Source organism: Ornithodoros turicata, chromosome 8 (genome assembly GCF_037126465.1).
Source record: "Ornithodoros turicata isolate Travis chromosome 8, ASM3712646v1, whole genome shotgun sequence".
In the NCBI taxonomy this organism is placed as follows: domain Eukaryota; kingdom Metazoa; phylum Arthropoda; class Arachnida; order Ixodida; family Argasidae; genus Ornithodoros; species Ornithodoros turicata.
Window position 1 is genome coordinate 21,631,791 of NC_088208.1, and position 19,720 is coordinate 21,651,510.

At 46.1% G+C, this 19,720-nt stretch overlaps 1 protein-coding gene across 3 annotated transcripts; it reads right to left on the reverse strand.

Moving 5' to 3' along the window:
- Positions 1-287: 287 nt before the first annotated feature.
- On the reverse strand, positions 288-19,470 carry LOC135366675 (tetratricopeptide repeat protein 14-like). 3 transcript variants are annotated; one of them, XM_064599485.1, is made up of 18 exons: positions 19,306-19,470; positions 16,557-16,798; positions 16,182-16,234; positions 14,217-14,366; positions 14,017-14,135; positions 12,738-12,814; positions 12,487-12,609; positions 9,519-9,603; positions 9,108-9,202; positions 8,994-9,031; positions 7,905-8,051; positions 7,735-7,806; positions 5,488-5,607; positions 5,303-5,425; positions 5,109-5,238; positions 4,121-4,239; positions 3,684-4,061; positions 288-2,134 (listed from the first exon to the last, which is right to left on the reverse strand). In XM_064599485.1, the coding sequence occupies exons 4-18, from the start codon at positions 14,363-14,365 to the stop codon at positions 697-699; spliced, it is 3,213 nt and encodes a 1,070-aa protein (XP_064455555.1). In that variant the 5' UTR covers position 14,366; positions 16,182-16,234; positions 16,557-16,798; positions 19,306-19,470; the 3' UTR covers positions 288-696. The 3 variants fall into 3 exon arrangements, with proteins under 3 accessions (XP_064455555.1, XP_064455554.1, XP_064455553.1); XM_064599484.1 differs by lacking the exon at positions 16,557-16,798; XM_064599483.1 differs by lacking the exons at positions 16,182-16,234; positions 16,557-16,798; positions 19,306-19,470 and adding an exon at positions 15,292-15,549.
- Between the last annotated feature and the right edge of the window lie 250 nt (positions 19,471-19,720).

Here is a 19,720-nt window from a genome sequence, read left to right on the forward strand (position 1 = left end):
CCTCAGAACATCAGTTCTCTCATGTACTGCAGAATGAGTTTCGTTTACACTTTTAGCTCTTCCTCCTGGTGGCCATTTATGAAGCTCGCTCTGTGCCAAGGAGGCAGTGTGGAGATTTTGCCTTCGTCGCGGCACTGCGTTCGGACGGTGGACCTCTTTTGCAAATGAGGGAAAAAAATAAATAAATCTGCATTGTTTGCGTTGTGTCAGCAAGTGCAATTTTGCACTTTTCCCCTGTAACTTCCTGTATTTCGTACCTAGAGCACACCACTGCAACACACCCAAAATGCAGTTTTTTCTGCTTTATTTAGCGACCACACAGTTAATGACAATGCTGTAGCAGCAAGCGCACAATAGTTGAGGGAAAAAAATGAAACACCAGAAATTGATATGGTCATGACTAATAAGTGCCATAACACTGTGTTCTCTCTGACCACCTAAATTACTTTACTTTTTCTTTTGCAATGGAAGGAGTAAGTAATACCTCACCCCTTCAGTGATCCACAGCTTAAAAATTACCTTCGTGCTTATTCGTCGAGAGAGAGAGAGAGAGTTGGCTGCCAGAGCTGCTTGAGCCGCTCGTCAGTACAGGAATGAATTAAAAATCGTGACTCTACGAGAAGGGTTCATGCTGGGGTTTGCACGGCTCACAAAGAAAAAAATAAAAATAAAGTACACAGTCACTTCCCGTCACGTCTACTCGCCGGGCGGTGGCGGCTGCTGATTCCTGAAGGAGATCGGCGGTAACGGCGGCTGCACGGGTAAGGCGGGCACTACGTCGGCTGCCCTCGGCGCCGACGCCTTGGGCGACACGGAACCCCTGGGTGGAGATCGTGAATCCGCATCATCCAGCCAATTCCTGATGATCGTTGCCTTTGTAATCTTCGAGCTTCCTGCCTCCTCTTTCTCCTGGTGACGCTGGGCAGCCGCCTCCTTCAACTTCTTCAGCTCTTCCGCGTCCGGAGCGCGGCTCACGATCGGGTTCTTCCTCTTCCACGGAGGGCAGAAAGAGCCTCCGCGGTCATCGTGACCTTCGGAACCCGACCTCCTGTCCCTGCTGTCTCTGCTGCGGTTGCTGTACCCGCCGCTGTTGTTGTAGTACCGCGGCGACCCGCGGTTGTAGTAGGGCCTGTACGGCCGTCGACCGCCCCTGCCGCCGCGGAAGTAGCGGTTGTTTTGGTACCCGCCCCTGTAGTTGTTGTACCTTCGGTTGTTGTAGTAGCCTCCTCTGTTCTGGTGGTAGTAAGGCCTGTAACCTCCTCGCCCTCGTCGTGAGGGAGAGTGGCGCCGATGGGAAGAGTCGCTGCTGTAGCTGTCGTCGCGCTTACGACCCTTGCCGTCGCGAGAATCTTCCGAAGAGTACCGCCTGCGGCTGCGCGAGCTGTCGGAACTGCGTCCGCGCCGCCGCCGGCCCCGCGACACGCTGGACCGGTCGGACGAGTAGTCCTCGGACCGGTCGCCGCTGCGCCGCCTGCGCCGCCGCGGCGGCGGCGATTTCGAGTGCGCCGACGATGAGTAGCTCTCGGAGTCGGCGCGCCGTCGAATCCTCCGGCGGTGTTTCTCCGCCGGCCTCTCTTTTCTTCCGCCCGAACTGCTTCGACTGCTGGAGTAATCCCTCCTCTTCTTGCGGTCCTTCTCGCGGTCGGACTCTGAACGGATTGAACCTTCTTCGTGGCTCGACGCTTCCTTGCCGTCGTCGCCTTCTTTCTCTTCTTTCTTCTCGGGTTCTTTCTTTTCGTCATCGCTGGTCACGGAACCTTCTTCGTGACTCTCGGCGTCCGCCTGCTGGAGCGGCTTCTTGACGGCTTTCCACTTAAATTCGATGCTCTTGCGCTCTGCTGGTGGCGCCACCTCGGGTCGTCGTACCACTGATTCCATGCGAAAGCCGTCGCCGCCTTCTTTCCTGTCGTAGGGGGCGCTGCCCTGTGCGACGTCACTCCCGCTGATATGGAACAGTCGAGGTGCCTGCTGCGATTCTGACAATCGGTTGACAAAAGTCACCTTCGGTGAAGGCGTCGACTTCCTTGTTGTTTCTTCCTGGGGAGCATAGGCAGACTTGTGCACGCCCAGCTCTTCTTCGGCTTCGTAGAGCCGTTGCGCGAGCGCTCTCGACAGCGGAGACATTGATCTGCGCCTAAATGAGCAAGAGGAGGATGATCACATTCAACAACTTAAAAGGGTCGCAAAGTGCACAAATTTCTCCTCTTCGAAATGAAGGATTTCGTTACTTTGACGATGACATAAAAGGAACAGGATTCATACATTGTGGTTCGTAATTTATGAGCAAAAAATTTTTTCAAAACATTTACGCGTTCGATCTCCCTCTCTTGCTCAAGGAGCGTGATGATGCGGAGAGGCCTCGGATTGGTTTCTGCAAACAATCTCCTGTGAAGATTGTACAAATCGTTTGAGGAGACCAATGGGAGCACGCTCCACATTGTTGGCCCTCTTAAGGAGGAAAGGAAGAGGGAAAGCATACCATATTCACTCGCGCATAAGATGCAGACTTTTCATCCAAAAAACATCTAGCCACTGTGGGGGTGCGTTTATTATTGCGGGGGAAAATTGGAACTCAACAGGTACACTTAACTCCAGTTTTATTCCAAGATATCTGCGGAATCGAATGCCGCAGTCCTTCCGCACCAAATGGTCTTCCATGCCATCAAGCGTGGACAAAATACTCCGCCATGTTTGTCATATTCATCGTTCAACACTGTGGCACCAGGCGATCATTCTCAATTGCGAGGTACGCTGGGTGGAGCTGCGCGAGACAATCCAGCCGTACTACTAAAGTCTGGGTGCGTGCGAGGGAACAAAAAAGTGAACTAAAATCTCATTAAATCAAATGCCGGTTAAGAACAAAATTAGGCTTAACTCCAACGCCCACGATGTCCCGTGCACGGCCTGTATTCCCGTAATGTAAATAATAGTACCTGCTTTAGTCGAAATCGTTTAAGTCGAAATCGTTTAAGTCGAAATCACGGCTAAGCCGAACAAATGTTTTGTCCCAGGCGACATTTTTCATCTGTTTAAGTCGAATTTCACTTTGGATCGGTAAACACCACCTTTCTCGACTATGGATCGCCATGATTGGCCAAGGTCTTCAAGCCAGCCAACACAATCCAGTCCAAGTCCGCCTGATCGAGAGTCGACGGGATCGAGGCTTGCGTGATTCCAAAACTAGTGAGAGACGCTGTGCACAGGCTAGGCTGTTTAGCGCCAAAGACGCTAGGATGAGGATGCGGTGAAGTGAAAGTCAAGAACTGCGTGTACTGTGAGCGCGCTGTTAAGTTTTGTGCGACATGTCATTGTCGACGCTGAGGCAACGCAGGTTGAAGACTCACGCTTGCAAAAAAGCGCGAGCTGATAGCAGCGGTTGAAGCCGGCACAGAATCGAGCTTGTGAGCAGGTGATATTGATCCATTTGTGGACTATGCAACAGTTTAGGGGCCAATTTTTATCAGAATTTGGCAGTTGTTTGATAAGTCAAAATACTGCTTAAGTCAAACTAACTGGTCTGGATGGTGGGTGTTTGAGTTAATGAGATTTTACCGTACTAGCATTTCCGCACTCAAGTGTCCAAATACGTGAGTAAATACGGTAAATTGCTGTTTCACTTGCTCATAAATATGCATTCACCCCGTGCGTTAACGCTCGGATGCTAAAATGCGATCTAAACTCACGCCTGTCTGCCAGAGCTGCTGGCGGCCAGAGGCTGCTGAACGGCGGCGGCCTGACCTGTTGCTCCACCGCGTGTTTCCCCCGCCATCTTCCAGTACGAATCTTCCTCGTCCGTGGGCTGGCCCGGTGGGGCCGGTTCCGGAGCCGGAGCACCATTCTCGGAGCCCTTCGCCTTACCCTCCTTGGACTTCTTCTTCTTGGAACCGTGGTGCTTCTCAGCAGCTTCACCGTCCCCCTTGTGGTGCTTCCGAGAGCGATGCTTGTGCGAACGGTGCCGCCCGTAGCCGGAAGACGACGACGAGCGAGATGACCCAGATGATGAGCTCGAACTGGCGGAGGAAGAGGAAGAACTGCGTCGACTGCGATGGTGTTTTTTGTGCCTGTAAACGTGGCCGTCGTGAATGTTACGCTGGGCGAGAAGAAGTGTTTTCCCGCTTACTTCTTCTTTTCGTCTTCGCGCAGAAGCATACGCAGCTTCTCGCGCGTGTCCTTCGGCTTGCTCACTCCTGCCTGGGGGTCGGCCAGTGCGGACGTCTGGCTGGCAAGTGAGTGAGTGTCCTAGAACGCACATTTTAGATGATGATATTGATGAGGTTGTGTAAGTAATAAATTTGTTATTATTGGAGATTGTGATTCCAATAGCTGGAGATAGTATGTTGTGTATAACGACCGTACTCAGTGCAGCAAAGGACCTGCATTGCAAAACAACCTTTTTGCATCATGAGAGAAACTTATGATCGCAACAAACACAACACGCACACACAACAAGCACAAAATATACCTGCAAGTTATGAGCACAAAAAGCTCGGGTCTATTTTAATATCGCTTTGACCAAATCTTCTATTTTGGAATTGAAGGTAGAGTGGGTGGCATATGTTTGGTCAAAAAGTGCATGGGAAAGTCATTCAAATGCAAAGTCGACTTGCTGTTCCGTTGAAAAATGAAATAGTGGGACACTCACATCTCTGGTCAACATTTTCTGTGGAGTGCTGGGCCATATGCAATACCCAAATCAGCAATTTGTGAGGTACAATACTGCGCGGTTTTGTTGTTGTGCCGCAGATTTTGCCTTGGTTTATTAGGTTTGATGGCCGTGATTATTATTACTATTTATTAAGATTATTTCCAGAAATAAGAATTTCATGTCGCAACAAGTGAAACATGCTGCACTCAACAAGCAACAATTGCTCAAAAATGATGCACCACATCACAACCGCATTACCCTACAAAAGTAAGCTCGTATTTCGAAGCGAAAGAAAGTATTTAATGAAAGTAGTTAAAAAAAAAAAGGCTTTTGGTGCCTCGAATTTTGTTGTCATAGATTTGGAACTGCTTCTCAGACCTTCGTAACAGTTTTTCCTGTCAGAGATCTACAAGTACAAACACAGATGCACACAGAGGACAAAACAAAACACAAGAGCACATACACTGTCCTTCTTGCGGTCTCGAACCTCCACAGCCATCAGAGCGTCTCTAGCGTCCGCATTGCTGAGGTTCACTTTCACTGCTTTCTTATAGGTCTTCACTGCACCTTCCAAATCACCCTTTTCTTCGTAGCTGAAAATGTGAACAGCATGACTCAGCAACAAACAACACAAGAAAAACCAAAACTAAAACTTACTATCTGCCGAGCGCCACAAGGGTTTCCGACATGTACTTGCGAGCATTAGGATGATTCGGATTCAATGCTAAGGCTGCCTCAAAGTCTTCGAGTGCCCTTCGTAAGTTGCTGTTGTTGGCAAATCTGAAAGGACAAAGGGGCGCAACTAACACCTCACCTCGTCACTCAATCAAGGCCCTACTCACAGTGCACCTCGCGCAACCAGTGCTTCTACGTTTTCGGGGTCAATCTGCAATGCTTTATTCAAACAGACAAATGCCTCTGTATGGTTGCCTGCCTTGAAGTGCATCACCCCGTCCTTCAAACTGAAAGTGGGAAATCACACAGTCAGTGCACTTGCAGTTGGGTACATTTTAAAGTAGACAACAAAAGTAGAGTAAATGCAACTGTCAGTGGCTAAGAAAGGCATAATGAGGAGTAACTTAATTGGGTATGTTCTACAGATACCGTATTTTCACGCGTATTAGCCGCACCGCAGATAAGCCGCAGGACTCGTTTTTAGATACATTTTGATTTTTTTTTTTGCAGATAAGCCGCACTCGCAGATAAGCCGCGGGTAATACGACGCGACTGCTTTGTGCGCTAAACCAGTGATGCACATACAAAATCAATAGAGACCTTATCGCTATGAAAACAGGCATCATTTATTCGACAGAAAAAAGGCTAACATCAGAAATATTACAGAGCGGCTCACTAAGACATGTTCCAGAAGACATGATTCACTGTCACCCCTTTTGTTAAAGCTGCGTGGGGGAATGTATCCGGAAGGTCAGACCACCCGAATATGGACTCGTTCCTGTTCGGTATTGTTCGTGCAATGGCAGGGCGGTCCTGTTCCGAAAAACATGACGCACTGTCTGCTCTTTCGTTTCATCCAGGGTATTGGGAAAATACCCAGGGAAAGATAGTCATCAGATAAGCCGCACCCGCGCATAAGCCGCAGAGCGTCCGTGAAAACAAAAAAATCTCGCATAAGCCGCGGCTAATACGCGTGAAAATACGGTACTTCCATCAAAAATTGTTAACTAGTTACAGTTGCAAGTCACTTCCCACTAAAGTAACCGCAAGCTACTTCCCCGAAAAAGTGACTGCAGTCTCAGCAGGGATGGGCAGTATTTAAATACATTGTAATTAAAATAGTGTTTAAAATATAAATACATGTACTTATATTTTCTATGCAAATACAAACTCGAAAAATTTCAGGGTGTTTATTTTTGTAAATACTTCATAATTACTCCTAAATACGCAAGATACTGACTTTGACCTCTCGGTGAAGGGCAAAGCAGAGTTTGGAGAGCCGTGCAGTTATGCCACAAAGTATTTAGTATTTATATTTAAATGCTCAAATAACATATCTATGCCCATCCCGGAGTCTCGGCTACCAATTACTCATAACTTTAGTCACTACCCGAGAATGAGTTAATGCTTACAGAGAACATGTCTCTTGCTGGTTTTATAATTTTCTAAGTTCAGGAACTAAAAATCCCTAGATAATTATCCGGCAACCCTGCCATAGTGATACTTGTTCCAGACACATTCTCGAACCATCTGTGACAACAGGTTCAACAACTGTGCCCATGTACCGCTTCAAGAGGGTTCATGATGGTGATGGTCATAAGATGATAGCAGGACCAAGTCAGTTCTCCATGGTGACATATATCTTGTGAGCACTTGCAGTCAACCCAAGTGGCAGTAAATGTTTGACAATTTGTAGTTCGGCTTCATCCATCATCGTCGTGATGCTATAATCTGTCTTTGAAGTAACAAGTTTTGCAGGACATAAAGAGATGCAGATAACCCGGTGAAAACCGACAGAAGACGTACATGGCCCAATGAACTAATGTAACGTACGAAACTCAGATCAGGGTTCCTCTTGAGGTGCCCCAATATCACTTCATACGAGAAAGGCACGGAATTCGTAACTGTGTGGCATATACTTAGGGCCCTGTGTTTCAGGGTAAACCAGTAAAACCAGTTCTTATCCCCCAATATGTGTAATCATCGCTTCGGGTAAAAACCCAAAAAATCCCGGAAACAAACCTTTACAAAGTGCCAATTTAGCCAAAGGGCATTGGACAACGTTAAGCATGCAACATTCAGCCCAGCTGTTCCGCATCTTATGTAAATCTAAAATGCGAGAAGCACTGTACTCTTCCACCCGATATCGCCAATTTTATCCCGTCTTACGGCTCCTGAATTAAAACCAGATTTTTACCCCCCCCGATTTTCAAAAAACATAAAACCTGAAAAGCAAGGGCCCTAGGTATACTTCATCCAGATCTACTCAAATTTCAACTTTGCAAACATATAACTTCTAATCGCTGCATTCACAATTTTCCGAGAGTCATTTCTCAGAAGTTTATGGCCTTCGTTAAAATTCGTAATAATTATACTTAACAGTAAGAAAAGTTTTTGGCATACAAATACACTACCTTTTGTATGCCCACTTGGACGACTGGGCCTTCCTCAGGGCCACGGCATACTCTTCCCGAGGGTACTCCTTCCTGCGCACAAGCAAGCACACCAGATTTTTGGCACACCAGAAGAAAGAGTAGTAGATAAACACCCAAAACAGTGAATAGCCAGGGAGAAAACAGCTCACATCTGCATGCCCTTCATGAGAGACGCCTGCTTCCATGACGGGATGCCCAGAACAGAGCACAAATGTGTCGCTGTGGCTGGGTTATTGAATCCCATAGTGCGTTCTAGAACTTCCTGGAAGGACCTGCCATGCGTCGACAGTAAGCGCCTGAAAGCAGTACGGCAGAGTGAGACATAAGTTCCGTGTGCCCCCCACAACACTTCCCCAGAGTTTCAGACGATCTAGAGCTCTAGCTACGATCGTTTGCAGGGATTCTATTTGTCCTACAACCTGCTGCTGCCAGAAACAAAAATGTGTACGGCAGCACCTTTAAACAGGCTAAGGTGGCACTACAAACTATATAAAACATTTATTCTAAAGGCAGCGCTTCAAAAATGTGGGCTTCAAATTTGCTTTCGCAGCACAAAAGTAGTAGTAGTTCCTTTGTGCTCAGCATTTCTTGTTAAAGGCCCTTTTCTGTTTGGTCTTTTCAAGATCCAGGCACCGACGAGTTCGATGGATCTCCACTGCTTGAGCTAGGCATTTGTATTATATATGTCAGCGTGTAACCCTTTCCCCGTCTGAGATCGCTTTTGCCGCACCCGCTGTCTCACCCCTTCGCGTGGTGAATGTTAGTGTTGTTTTGTGACGGTTGCACAGTCACGGGTACCACCACGATGCGAAAAGCCAGCGTCTGGGCAACAAACGAGACTATCACACAGCAAAGTGAATGTCATTCCCAAAGCACATTCGCACTGAATGGCATTCGCTGCATGTCACACGGCGAAACCGAATAGAGTTCGCCCAGTGAATGGCTTCGGGGGAACTAATTGTACACAATCGTTCACACGTACAGACGCCATCTTGAAGCCAAGGCCGCGATAAGTCAGAGTAAGTACTGCGCATACATCTACGGTTCACCATGCGATACTGTTGTTTCGTGCTTCTGGCTACTGTACCAGGTGCAGTAAGCAGTTGAGCGCTATCCTCGTTTTCGTTACGCTTGCCTCCCCCCCCATACTAGCTGCGGACACTGAAATGCACACTAAACACCTCCCTCCCACTTCCGTTCGAGAGAGGGAGGGAGGTCCCCCTACCAAAAACACTCACTTATGATGACTCGGAATCTCCTCCTCCGTTAGCAGGCCCTGAAATTCGGAAGAAATCCTCGGTGAGTCAAGAAATATGGCGCGAGCCTTATAGGAAAGGTTAAGCTGCAGTCACCAGTTTCATGAGGTGCTGCTGATCCGCAGGCAGAGCGTCTGACTTCATGGAGAGGATAATACGCTCCAACTCTGAAGAGCAACTGATGACCACCCCTAGGAAACAAAAACGCAAACAAAGACAACCTCGCTTCAGCAAGCCAGTCGTAAAGAGCGGGCGATGAGAGCATTCCGCCGGATCTGAGACAGGGCTTCTCGCCTGGGCGGCTTTCACCTTATTTTAAATTCATTGGGCTCAACTCATACGTTTTTGTTTTTTTTACTTATAAGGCTGGTTGTCTAAAACCTAGAAAAAAATAAGATTGAAAAAATTCAAAATGCTTGCATCAAATTAAAACTACTTCTACGAACTGACACAACACAATGGAAAGAACAACAAAAACACAAACAAAGAAACCCCAAACATTCACACCTCGCACAAGGTCTTTGGACTGGAATATGTCAAACGGGCTCTCGTGGGCAGAGAACGTCTGGATCTGATTCAGTGGGCAGAAGGCCTGTGAACAGTAATCATGAATTACTATTCAACTCTTCCACAGCAGGACACACAGACATACAATGCTATAAAACAGTTGGGGGGTAGAGAGAGATATATTCTAATACCTGGGGTGACTGATACATGAAGCATCACTGTTAGTCACTGACACAAACCCAGAAAGTAGCCGTCAAAAAGGTTATCATCATGGTATACTTGAGACCCAACAGGTAGTATACTTCAAAAAAGGGGGGCAAATCAGACATACTCACTCTACAGAGGCAGAGCTGCCCTGAGGCCAACACATTTTTCTGTCAGAAAGCTCAGTTCCTCAACACATTTTTTTCTCTGGTGATATCGCATCAAAGTTTTCCCAATACGGGCGTACGCTTTAGTTAGCAGGGGCATTCGAGGCAGTGCCAGATTTTTGTTTTGGACTGAGGAGTTGGTCTGAAGTCCCTAAGACCAACATGAATAAAAAAAAAACAAATGTTACAAACCAAGCAGCTTCATCAACTTATAGTTTCATTTCTGCTGGCCGAACAAGGTGGCAGCACCTTTTCATATTTTGCAAGGCTAGTGGCTACACTCTGGACAAAAAACAGAGGACACCAAGTCGCTCTGGAGTCTCACCTTCCACATTTGTAAAATTTCTGGAACTTAGAAAGTTTAGACCACAAATTCATGTGAATAGCAAGCACTTCGGAATTAAACTACGACAGAGTATCCTACGTAGTGAATAGGCATTGCGTGAAGTTACTCACCAGCTATTTTTTTTTTGTATAAAACCTCTCCAAGGAAAAACAACAACAACAAAAAACAACCTTATATAACACATATTTGTGTGAAGTCACAACATGGGACCACAACACGCAGCTAGTACATACATTCAAAAACACAAGTGGGTTACAGTCAACCCTCAAACTTATGAACTGTCAACATTCCTCGAAAAATCATTCACAAATCGAGGGATTCATAAATTGAGGTTCGAAATGAGGAAGTGTCTTGACCCAGGGGGTGCCATTCATTAAGCGAGAGAGAGAGAGATTATGGATTTAATGGCACAAAGGCAACAAAGGCCATAGAGCGCCAAAACTATGGTGAGTGTGTAGGAGATGATTAAGTGAGGGAATCTGTAAACAGAGGGTTCATAACTCGAGCGTTGACTGTATATTATTGGGGTCTATTGCAGGGCTATTAGCTTCTTTATGACAACTTATTCAAAGCAACCAATGCTTGCAAAATGACTACTGGAAGTGCAAGACTCTCAAAATTATATCTGCTTGCGACTGCAGTGGATTGTTCGACCGCCACTTGCATCTCCAGCGTTTTCAATAGCTGATGTCACACATCACGTATCGCAAATCACGTCACGAATGACAAGCAAATTATGCAGTAAAAAGTACAGTGAAACCTCGCTATAATGAAAGGTTATACTGGTACAACAAAATTCGTGGTATGGAGAAGTAATCCGTGTTCCCTGCCGATACAGGCTGCCACATTTTGTTAGGCTCGACACCATGACCTACTAAATTATAACGACCATGTTATAGGCCCGCGTTACCTGTAGGCCCAATTACTGCTTCCTCAACTTCTACAATACTCTGTACTTCAGCTTACCTAAGTAGTATTTTTGTACAAGCGGTGCATGTCCCACGGAAGATGTTTCATTCTAAAGTTGATTATCATCATCATTCTACGCATTTTCATAGAGGCTGTTGCTGTCGTCTGCTACGGCAGTCGTATGTCCGCTTCTGCGCGTTCAAAATTCAAATTTCCATTGTCCAATCACGATATAGATATCATGGGACGATGTGTAGCACTCCTAGCGGATCGTACGGACGGGCTCTTCATAGGGATTGCAGATTATTACATGGTCGTTATAAGCTAGTAGGTCATGCTCAACACATACAACGAGGTATTCGGTACAACAAAAGAAGTAGTGTACCCCGCGATTTTTATTATATCGAGGTTTGACTGCATGTGCAAAAATCTCATGTGAAATGGTTAAGAAGGTCACACTGCGGATTGCACGCTATGTGCGACGAACAATCCACGTCAGTTTAGATTCCGTGCAGACGTACATTTCACAGCAGGTATGCCACATTCCGTAGTAGTAGCGTTAAAAAACATTTCTATCGTGCTGGCTCTACTACACATACACTACAACGCAGGATCTCCAATAGAAACCCACCACCTTTAGTTGTCTACAAAGCGCAGCTAAAGCCCGAATTCCATAACAAGCGACACGCGGCAGATACACGCGAGAAGCGACAAAATCGACGTCACTGCCGCCACACGAGCGTCAAAAAAGCTTTGTCGCGGCTCAATATTTCTGCATCTACTCCCAGTAGATATTTGTAGCATGTCGCCGAGTTCGTTGCCTGTTGTTTGACAAAACCAGCTAGATTTGGCGGCGTGAAACAAGAACTGAACGCGTGGGCAAGGGAGAGGGTGGAGAGGGCAACCAACAAAACTAGCAGACGAAGAAGTGGGCGGGGCGTTGGGTACTTCAACCGCAGCGCCACTGCGTTACGGCGAATATTACATAGCAACTTCATTACAATTTCTCCTCGTTTTGACGAATGAAATACTATTTTTGGTATATTTATGGCAATTTACAACTTGGCTCGAATAAAATAAGCATTGCTTCTCCAAAAACATCATTTCTCGGTGACGAAATGTCGCTGCTCAAATGGACCAGGAAGTCGTGCCATGACCAGACGCGACAGCGACAAATTCTGCAGCGCGTCGCGTGTCGCTTGTTATGGGGTCCGCGCTTGATCCAGAAGTGCCAACAAGCTCAATCTGCATTTCCCTTTTGCACTCTACCACAGCCACTGGGCCAGCACATAGCTCTGAAGCCGACAGTGGGATAGCCAGCGACAAAAACAAACCCTCCCACCTTGATTCCAAGGTCATGAATTTCTCGGCGCAGCCCTCCGTCCATGCACAGTAGGGTTACAAAGAAGCCATTTTCTTGCTTCCCGCTGATATGTCCCACCACAATGTCGCCCTTCTTCAGTGTCTGCGTAGGAAGGACAGAGTACTGAGAACATGGGCCCGAGAGCGTCGCGTGCATTACCGCACAAGTACTACCTAGGGTAGCTTTTGTTGCAGCAGCGGCACTTCATTAGGCAGTATCAAGCGCATTACCTCAAAGAAGTACTTTTTCCGCTCAGCCGCAGGAACGCTCATGAAGCTCTCAATGGGAGGCATTACTGCACATAACTCTGAAAAGAGAAATAATCAGGCAGGAGGAAAACGTGTGGTAAAATCTACATACAAAGTATCTCTAGTATTCACGTGTGTTCCGTTAAACACAATGTGGCCGTCACATATGCTTCCCCTTTTGCTCCTTTCTAAGGCAGCAGTAACCATTAAGCGGAAAAACAGCCACCCATGTAAGTCTTTATGCTGTCAATCCATAGATAAATACGCAGACACAGCTTGAGTGAGAATGGCCTGGTTTCACCAACGCCGATTAACGTTTGAACTGAGATCAGCGGTCGCTTAACTTGAATTTTACGCGGAACTCTGCTTCACTATAGGGAGTTACTGTCACTGAAACATTTGATCACGTCACCAACTAAGGTTTGTAAAAAGGAAGTGAGTGTTAACTTGAAGTTTTAGCAATCCTTGATCTCGGTTCAAAGTTAACCAGCGTTCGTGAAGCCGGGCCAATGCGGCACACTTTGATGGCAAAGCAGCAACAAGGTCAATATATGCAGATGCAAATGTCTATATCACTGCCACTTCCTTAACCGCAAAACTGTTTTTGCAATGTGGTGTGCAATTTCATTGCGTGTGGAACTTTGTGTTTTAGGGTTAAACCCATTTTCGTCACTCAAAGCTAAAAAAAACTGAACTCGCCAAGGTGCAGGTTCAGTCACCCATGTAGGCACTTGACAATGATACTATGACAAATACTTCAACGATAAATACAATGATAAATACTAATAAACACTTCAATGATAAAATGATAAATACGCTCGGAGTCTTGTCATATGTGAGAAGCACTTTTTTTCTTTTTCGTTTTCCACCAAAATATCTGCTCTTTTTCACGTGATATCGTCCAGTTTTATGTAGCTCCTGAAATAAGACTCCATTTTTACACCCCATAGAGCAACAAAACAGGAGGGTTTAAGTATGTGCACTTGCCATCGGATCCAGCAGACAAGAAATATCGCTCTCATTCCCCACCATGGCCTTTGGGAGCATATAAATGCATTGATCAATTTTATAAAATTCTAGTTTCCGATTCGTACATTCACAGCCCCAGCAGCCTAATCATGGTCGCACGTTTGGTTCTTAGCACACCTCCGCGCGTTCACTGCTGTCAGGGCGGTTCAGTTACTTCTGCGCATAATCTCGACACAAACCCGTCCCGTATGTTTTCGCAGACGTCTCAGTAATTGACAGAAAAGAAAATAACCTTCGTTTTCTTCATCGGTGGTAAGCGTGTGAGGCAGAGTGTCCCACGTCTTGTAGAGGACGTCAGCCTTGCGTGCCACGAAGCGGATGAACTTTGACCGTTTCGCCGGGTCTTGCAGCCTGACGAGAAATCAAGTTGGGCCCGATATAGCGCATCTTGTGTTTCGTTAACATTTCGAGAACAGCGCGCAGAAAACGTACAATTGGTCTCTATGCCTCGGATGAGCTTGCTGCAGGTCACTGCGGCTGAGCCCCTGCAGGGCATAGCCCAAGCCTTGCTCTTCCTTCAGGGCGCTCAGCAACTCCTGGCCATAGCTCACCAGAGCCCCCTTCAGCAGGTGAGATTCCATCCTAAGGACATGAGCCAAGTCAGCGTTACTGCTTTCTGTCACCTGCTTTACGTTTGGCATCTTTATCGCTTTTGTTCGTTTGGTGGTGGTGGTGGGGGAGTTCTGCTGTAGACATAGAAATCTTACGGAGTAAGGAAACCTCCGAAACTGGGAGACATACGGGAGAGGGAAGCGCCATATTGAATCAGCTACCGTTGCCGCGGCGCATGCAAAAAAAAAAAAAAAAAAAGAATCCGGTAAGCATACACCAAACATAACGCCAAAAAATGTTTATGGAACGGTAACACACAGCCCTAATCCATGATACCCTAGGATTTGAAAGAAAGAAAGAAAGAAAGAAAGAAAAAAAGAAAAAAAAAAGACATGAAGAAACACAGACACGACACGGATGCCACATGGGGACGCCGTCTCCACCGCTGCCCTGACCACTCTGGCCAGCCTTGGCTGCAAGCCCGGATAGGGGCGGACAGTGACAAAATTTGTAGCCAACGGAAGCAGCGGAGCAAGTGTTGCCAACAGTTTTCGGAATTGTGCCTGCTTTCATGGGCTAAAGATACGCGACGTTCCCTCAGCTGATTCAATATGGCTGCCCCTGGGCGCATTGAGAGGGAAGAGCCCCGTTCAAGTTCTTCGCTCTCCTCCGATCCTCCTCCCCACCTTTCCTTCTAGCCTCTCTCTGTAAGATTTCTATGGCTGTAGAGCCCAATGTTGTGAGCCTGGTGTTAATGAGAACATACCGCTCGCAGAACCGGCGCTCACCGCAGCCCTAGCCCCACGATGCACAACCTGCACACCCACTGATGTGCTTCCAATTTTAGCGAAATACAACAACTAGCTCAGCTCATATCAGCTGGAACACACATAAGCTTCTCTCAGAAAGCCTAGGAGGGTGAAAAGCTGCAGATGAAAGAGAATCAAGACTGTACCATGGAGAGATATCAGGTATATCTGACAATTTATGATTGCTATTCGGCTGGTCGCTGTTATGGCCTTCATCGTCCAGTTCGCCATCCAAATTACAGGAAGCAGTCTCCATGCCGTGTAACGGAGCACTATAGATGATTCACATAATCACGCAACACGAAGCAACCAGCTCCCAGAAACCTTGACGTGGCAAGACTTTTCGCACACACTGCAAATGTTGCTTCACACTGCAGCCTGGCACAGCACATACAATACAGCCTCAGCAAGTAGCCTTCCACTCTCAGCTCGACACATCGCAGGTTTTTGAAACACCTTTATGGGCTGGCCTTCTGCAGCTGCCGGCCAGCTGTAGCACTGTCATTTAACATTTGTGATAAGTGGAATGGAGCATTGAAGCCTTATGAATCGATGTCAATAAAGGTTAAAAAACATCAGAAAATGCTTGTGGTAGTAGAACGGTTAACTGGTACCATATCAGAAATGGTAATGCCACAGAGTTATACCGTGAAGGCATGCTACTTCAAAAAATCCACTTATCAGATACCTATTTCTACTTTCCAGCTTTGCAGCTTCTAACATGAAACCCCAGAACACTAGGATTGGTAATTCAGCATTTGCAAGTTGTTAGTTCCGTGGACAAGGTTAGCACATTGTAGAAAAGAAAAAAAAACAGAAAGAAAACAAAACAAAACAATGATCATCTTCAGTAACATCAAATATGTTACATGTCATATGAGTGGCCACATCTGACAAAACTTTCTGACCTTTTTTTTTGTGAGGACATGCAAAGGAGACACGAAAAACACACACAAGAATGTAATACAAAAAGAGCCCCTTCACAAAGAGGGGCAGACAGGTTTACGACACACAAGATGAGAAATTTAAAACCAACCTGCTGGGAGATCTGGGAGATTTTTTTTTCTCTCTCAAGTGACGATCCTACAGCTGCAAATAAAAGGATGGACCTATAATGCTGCTCGGGGTGTACACTGTATTGCGTGTGCTACCGCTCTTCCCACACAGCTCATACACAACAACATTTCACACTGCAAGTGAAGTGACACACATGAAAGACACTGCTTAAGAACACGGAAACATGCCGCTTTGAAACTTTGAAACAAGGATAAGCTCAGTGGAACAGTTACACGTATGAACAGTAGCTTTCACTGCAGCAGACAAGTACTAGACTGCACCACCGTACATGACAATGTCCACAAAAACTAGCACATAACTACAAGGCAAAGTAAAGCATCAACGGAAGACGTACCTGTGGATTACCTGCGGGATTTTTTAAAACCACTACACGAAATGCACGAGACGAGGTGTTGTGCTACATCGTGTCTCATGTAATACCTAAGCCCCGATCGAGTGCCGGGCGATCTTCCGTTTGTCCCCGTGGGAAAGTCGGAAACAACTTTGGAAAGCCACAACGCATTCTCCGCATTTTGTGTTTCACTCTCTCTCTCTCATGTAACCCTTTTTGTTTTCTACAATCGAATATGGCTGAATCTGAAACAGGTCAAAATGATATTGCAGGACACTGTGCTCTGAACCTGAGACGAGCAGAAAGAACTTTCATCCCTACAACCACTTCTTTTACAAACATGCAAACAAAAACAGCATACCTCACTGCAATGAGTTTGGCAAAAACTGAAGTAATATATGCATAACTATCACCAGAAATATGTGTAAGGGTGTTAGTCTTTCGCAATTGCTCGTGTTTATTCATGTCTGCCGCTGCCGGAGCAGATTCATTATACATAGGGAGCGACTTTTTCGGGTTAAATGCCCTTCTCAGATTTTTTTTTTTTTTTTGTGTGTGTGTGTGTGGGGGGGGGCGCTATTTTTAAATCTGTATTTCGGGGAGAAATCGGGAGATACTTGTGCCTTCGGGTGTTATCGGGCGTTTTTGTTTCTCCTCTTGTCTATTAAATACTTTCCTAATCTTTTTATTTATTTTTTTTTGGGGGGGGGGGGGGGGAGGGGGATGACCTACCAGCACTAATCCCCGGAGGCATAGACAGTGCTGACACACATGGGTGTATTTTTGGGAACGTAAGTGACCCATTCTTACATGCGTTACACGTGGCGACCTTTGTTCGTCTAAAACTACGGCGAGAAACTTACACTACCGTAAGTTTTTTATGATATATGTGTCTGTGGTGGTGCTGCAGTTCTGCCGCTGAATTTGTCGCTTGTAGCGCGTTAAGCGCGGACCCCATAACAAGCGACAAAATCGATGGCGGTGCCGCCACGCGAGCGCCAAAAAAGCTCTGTCGCTGCTACAAACTCTTGCATCTACTCCCCGTAGATATTTGTCGCTTGTCGCCAGAGACCATTGCCCGGCGCGTGCCCAAATCCGCTAGATTTGGCGGTATGTAACTCAAGTGAATGATAAAGTTTAATTATGCAAGTTTTTGCGAACTGAAGTCAGAAATTTGCCAAGTAAAGGTCACTTTTTTACCCCACCAATGTGAAGAGCGTGTCTAATTTACTCAAATTAATGATAATTGACAGGGATATTCAGGGGCTATCCCATCAGAAAAAATAGCCGAACATCATGCTCTATGGAGGTAGCGCGAGTCAAATTTTTCAGTGCAATCCTTGTCAGTCCGACGAAAGGAGGTTGGGAACCCAGCCCACACCTGCAACGTAGAAAGAGATAACACAGGTATGGCTTATCGCGTCCGTCAGTCGCTGGGATCGCACTTTCCCTCTTCCAATTTCAGGAACTGTCACTTTTACTACTATCACGCTGTGGGCTGGGTTTCGAACCTCCTTTCGTCGGGCTGAGAGCGATTGTGCTCAGATAGTCGTCGCGCGTTATGGTACGGCGCTACGAAAAGCATGATGTTCGGCTATTTTTTCCAATGGGATAGCTCATGAATAGCACTGTCAATTATCATGAACTTGAGTGAATTCAGCACGCTCTTCATATTGGTGGGGTAAAAAAGTGACCTTTACTTGGCAAATTTCCGAGTTCGGATCGCAAATATTTACATAATTAAACTTACGATACATGACATTCACATCAGGAATTGGCAAAAATCTAGTAAGAACAAACGCTGTTGACCGCATGATTCTAGGTGGCGCAGTTTTTTTTATTATAATTTAATGACATTTTCTGGGACACCCTGTACAAACTAAAATCACTTCACGTCGTGAGGTGTCATGTTGGGAGATGCAGATTTTTTTTCCTGAAATGTTGTTTCGCAGCTCGCTTTTGTCGTCGCTCAAATGGGTCGGAAAACAGCAGCACTAGCACCCACGACAGCGGCAAAGTCTGTAGCACGTCGCTTGTTATGGGGTCCGCGCTTTATGTGTTCCAGCCTTTTTTGCGATCCGGCCTTAAAGCACCCACACTCAAGAGAAATCGAAGGCAGGATGGAGATCAGGAGATCTCGACCTTCATGAGGTTTACCCCTGGTGGAGTGGCTCTAAGTACAGCCAAAATCATACCTGCCTGTAACATGCCCGGTGCTCATTGTGAAACTGCTAGGTAAAAAAAAAAAATCTTCAATCGATTTGGACGCTTCCCATACTTTGTACCCGCGCAAGAATTTTGTTTCTAGTGTCAAGTATTTTCGTGAAAATGGCCGGTATTATCTGCTCAGCGGCCCGCGCTATCGTTATCGAAGTGTCTCAAGTTACAGCAACTGGTTCTTGAGAAAAGTTGGACCCCGCAAGCGTGTCAGAACACTTCAGACATGGATCGTTGAGCAACAGAAACCACAAATATTACTTTTCAAAATCACAGCGGTACCCATTAGCGTACTTTACATCCGAGTACTTTTCTAAACATCGGCATTTTTTCGAAGAGTATTACACATGGAGTTGTTTGTGTGCTGTTGTTCCCTTAACGTATCTGTAGACAGGAATCACTCGTGTTGTAGCGATCCACCAGCACGCAGCGATAATTCGTATTGTGTCCAGTCTGTTTATTTTCAGGAGATGGAATGTCGGATTAGGGTTAGAGGGTAGGTGCAAGATGCTCGTTAGCGTTAATAATCACTTACCCCGCACCGTTGCCGTTCAACAATCTTCAGTAAAGAATACACCTGCGGAAGAATTATGAGCGTATTTGCCCTCTTTCATCCAATAAATTCTTTACTCGCAAACGATAAACCATTTCATGACGCCATTCGTGCAATATGCGATGATGCGAGTACGCGCAATGATCACAGTATCGCAGCAAATAATAATCACACCAAACATCCAGGAATGCAAAGCGCTGCAGTGATAAACCCCACTTCATAAAATAATAAACAAATATTCTCGATTTTGATGATAGATCTTATTTGTGTTCTTCCACAGGCACAGGAGTAGAATACCCTGAATGGCCCTGCATCTGCCATGTTTGTAACCACGCTCTGGCAGTCGCCATCTTGTTCTGGTCACGCGTCGATGTTTTCCCTGGCAAATGTCGCACAA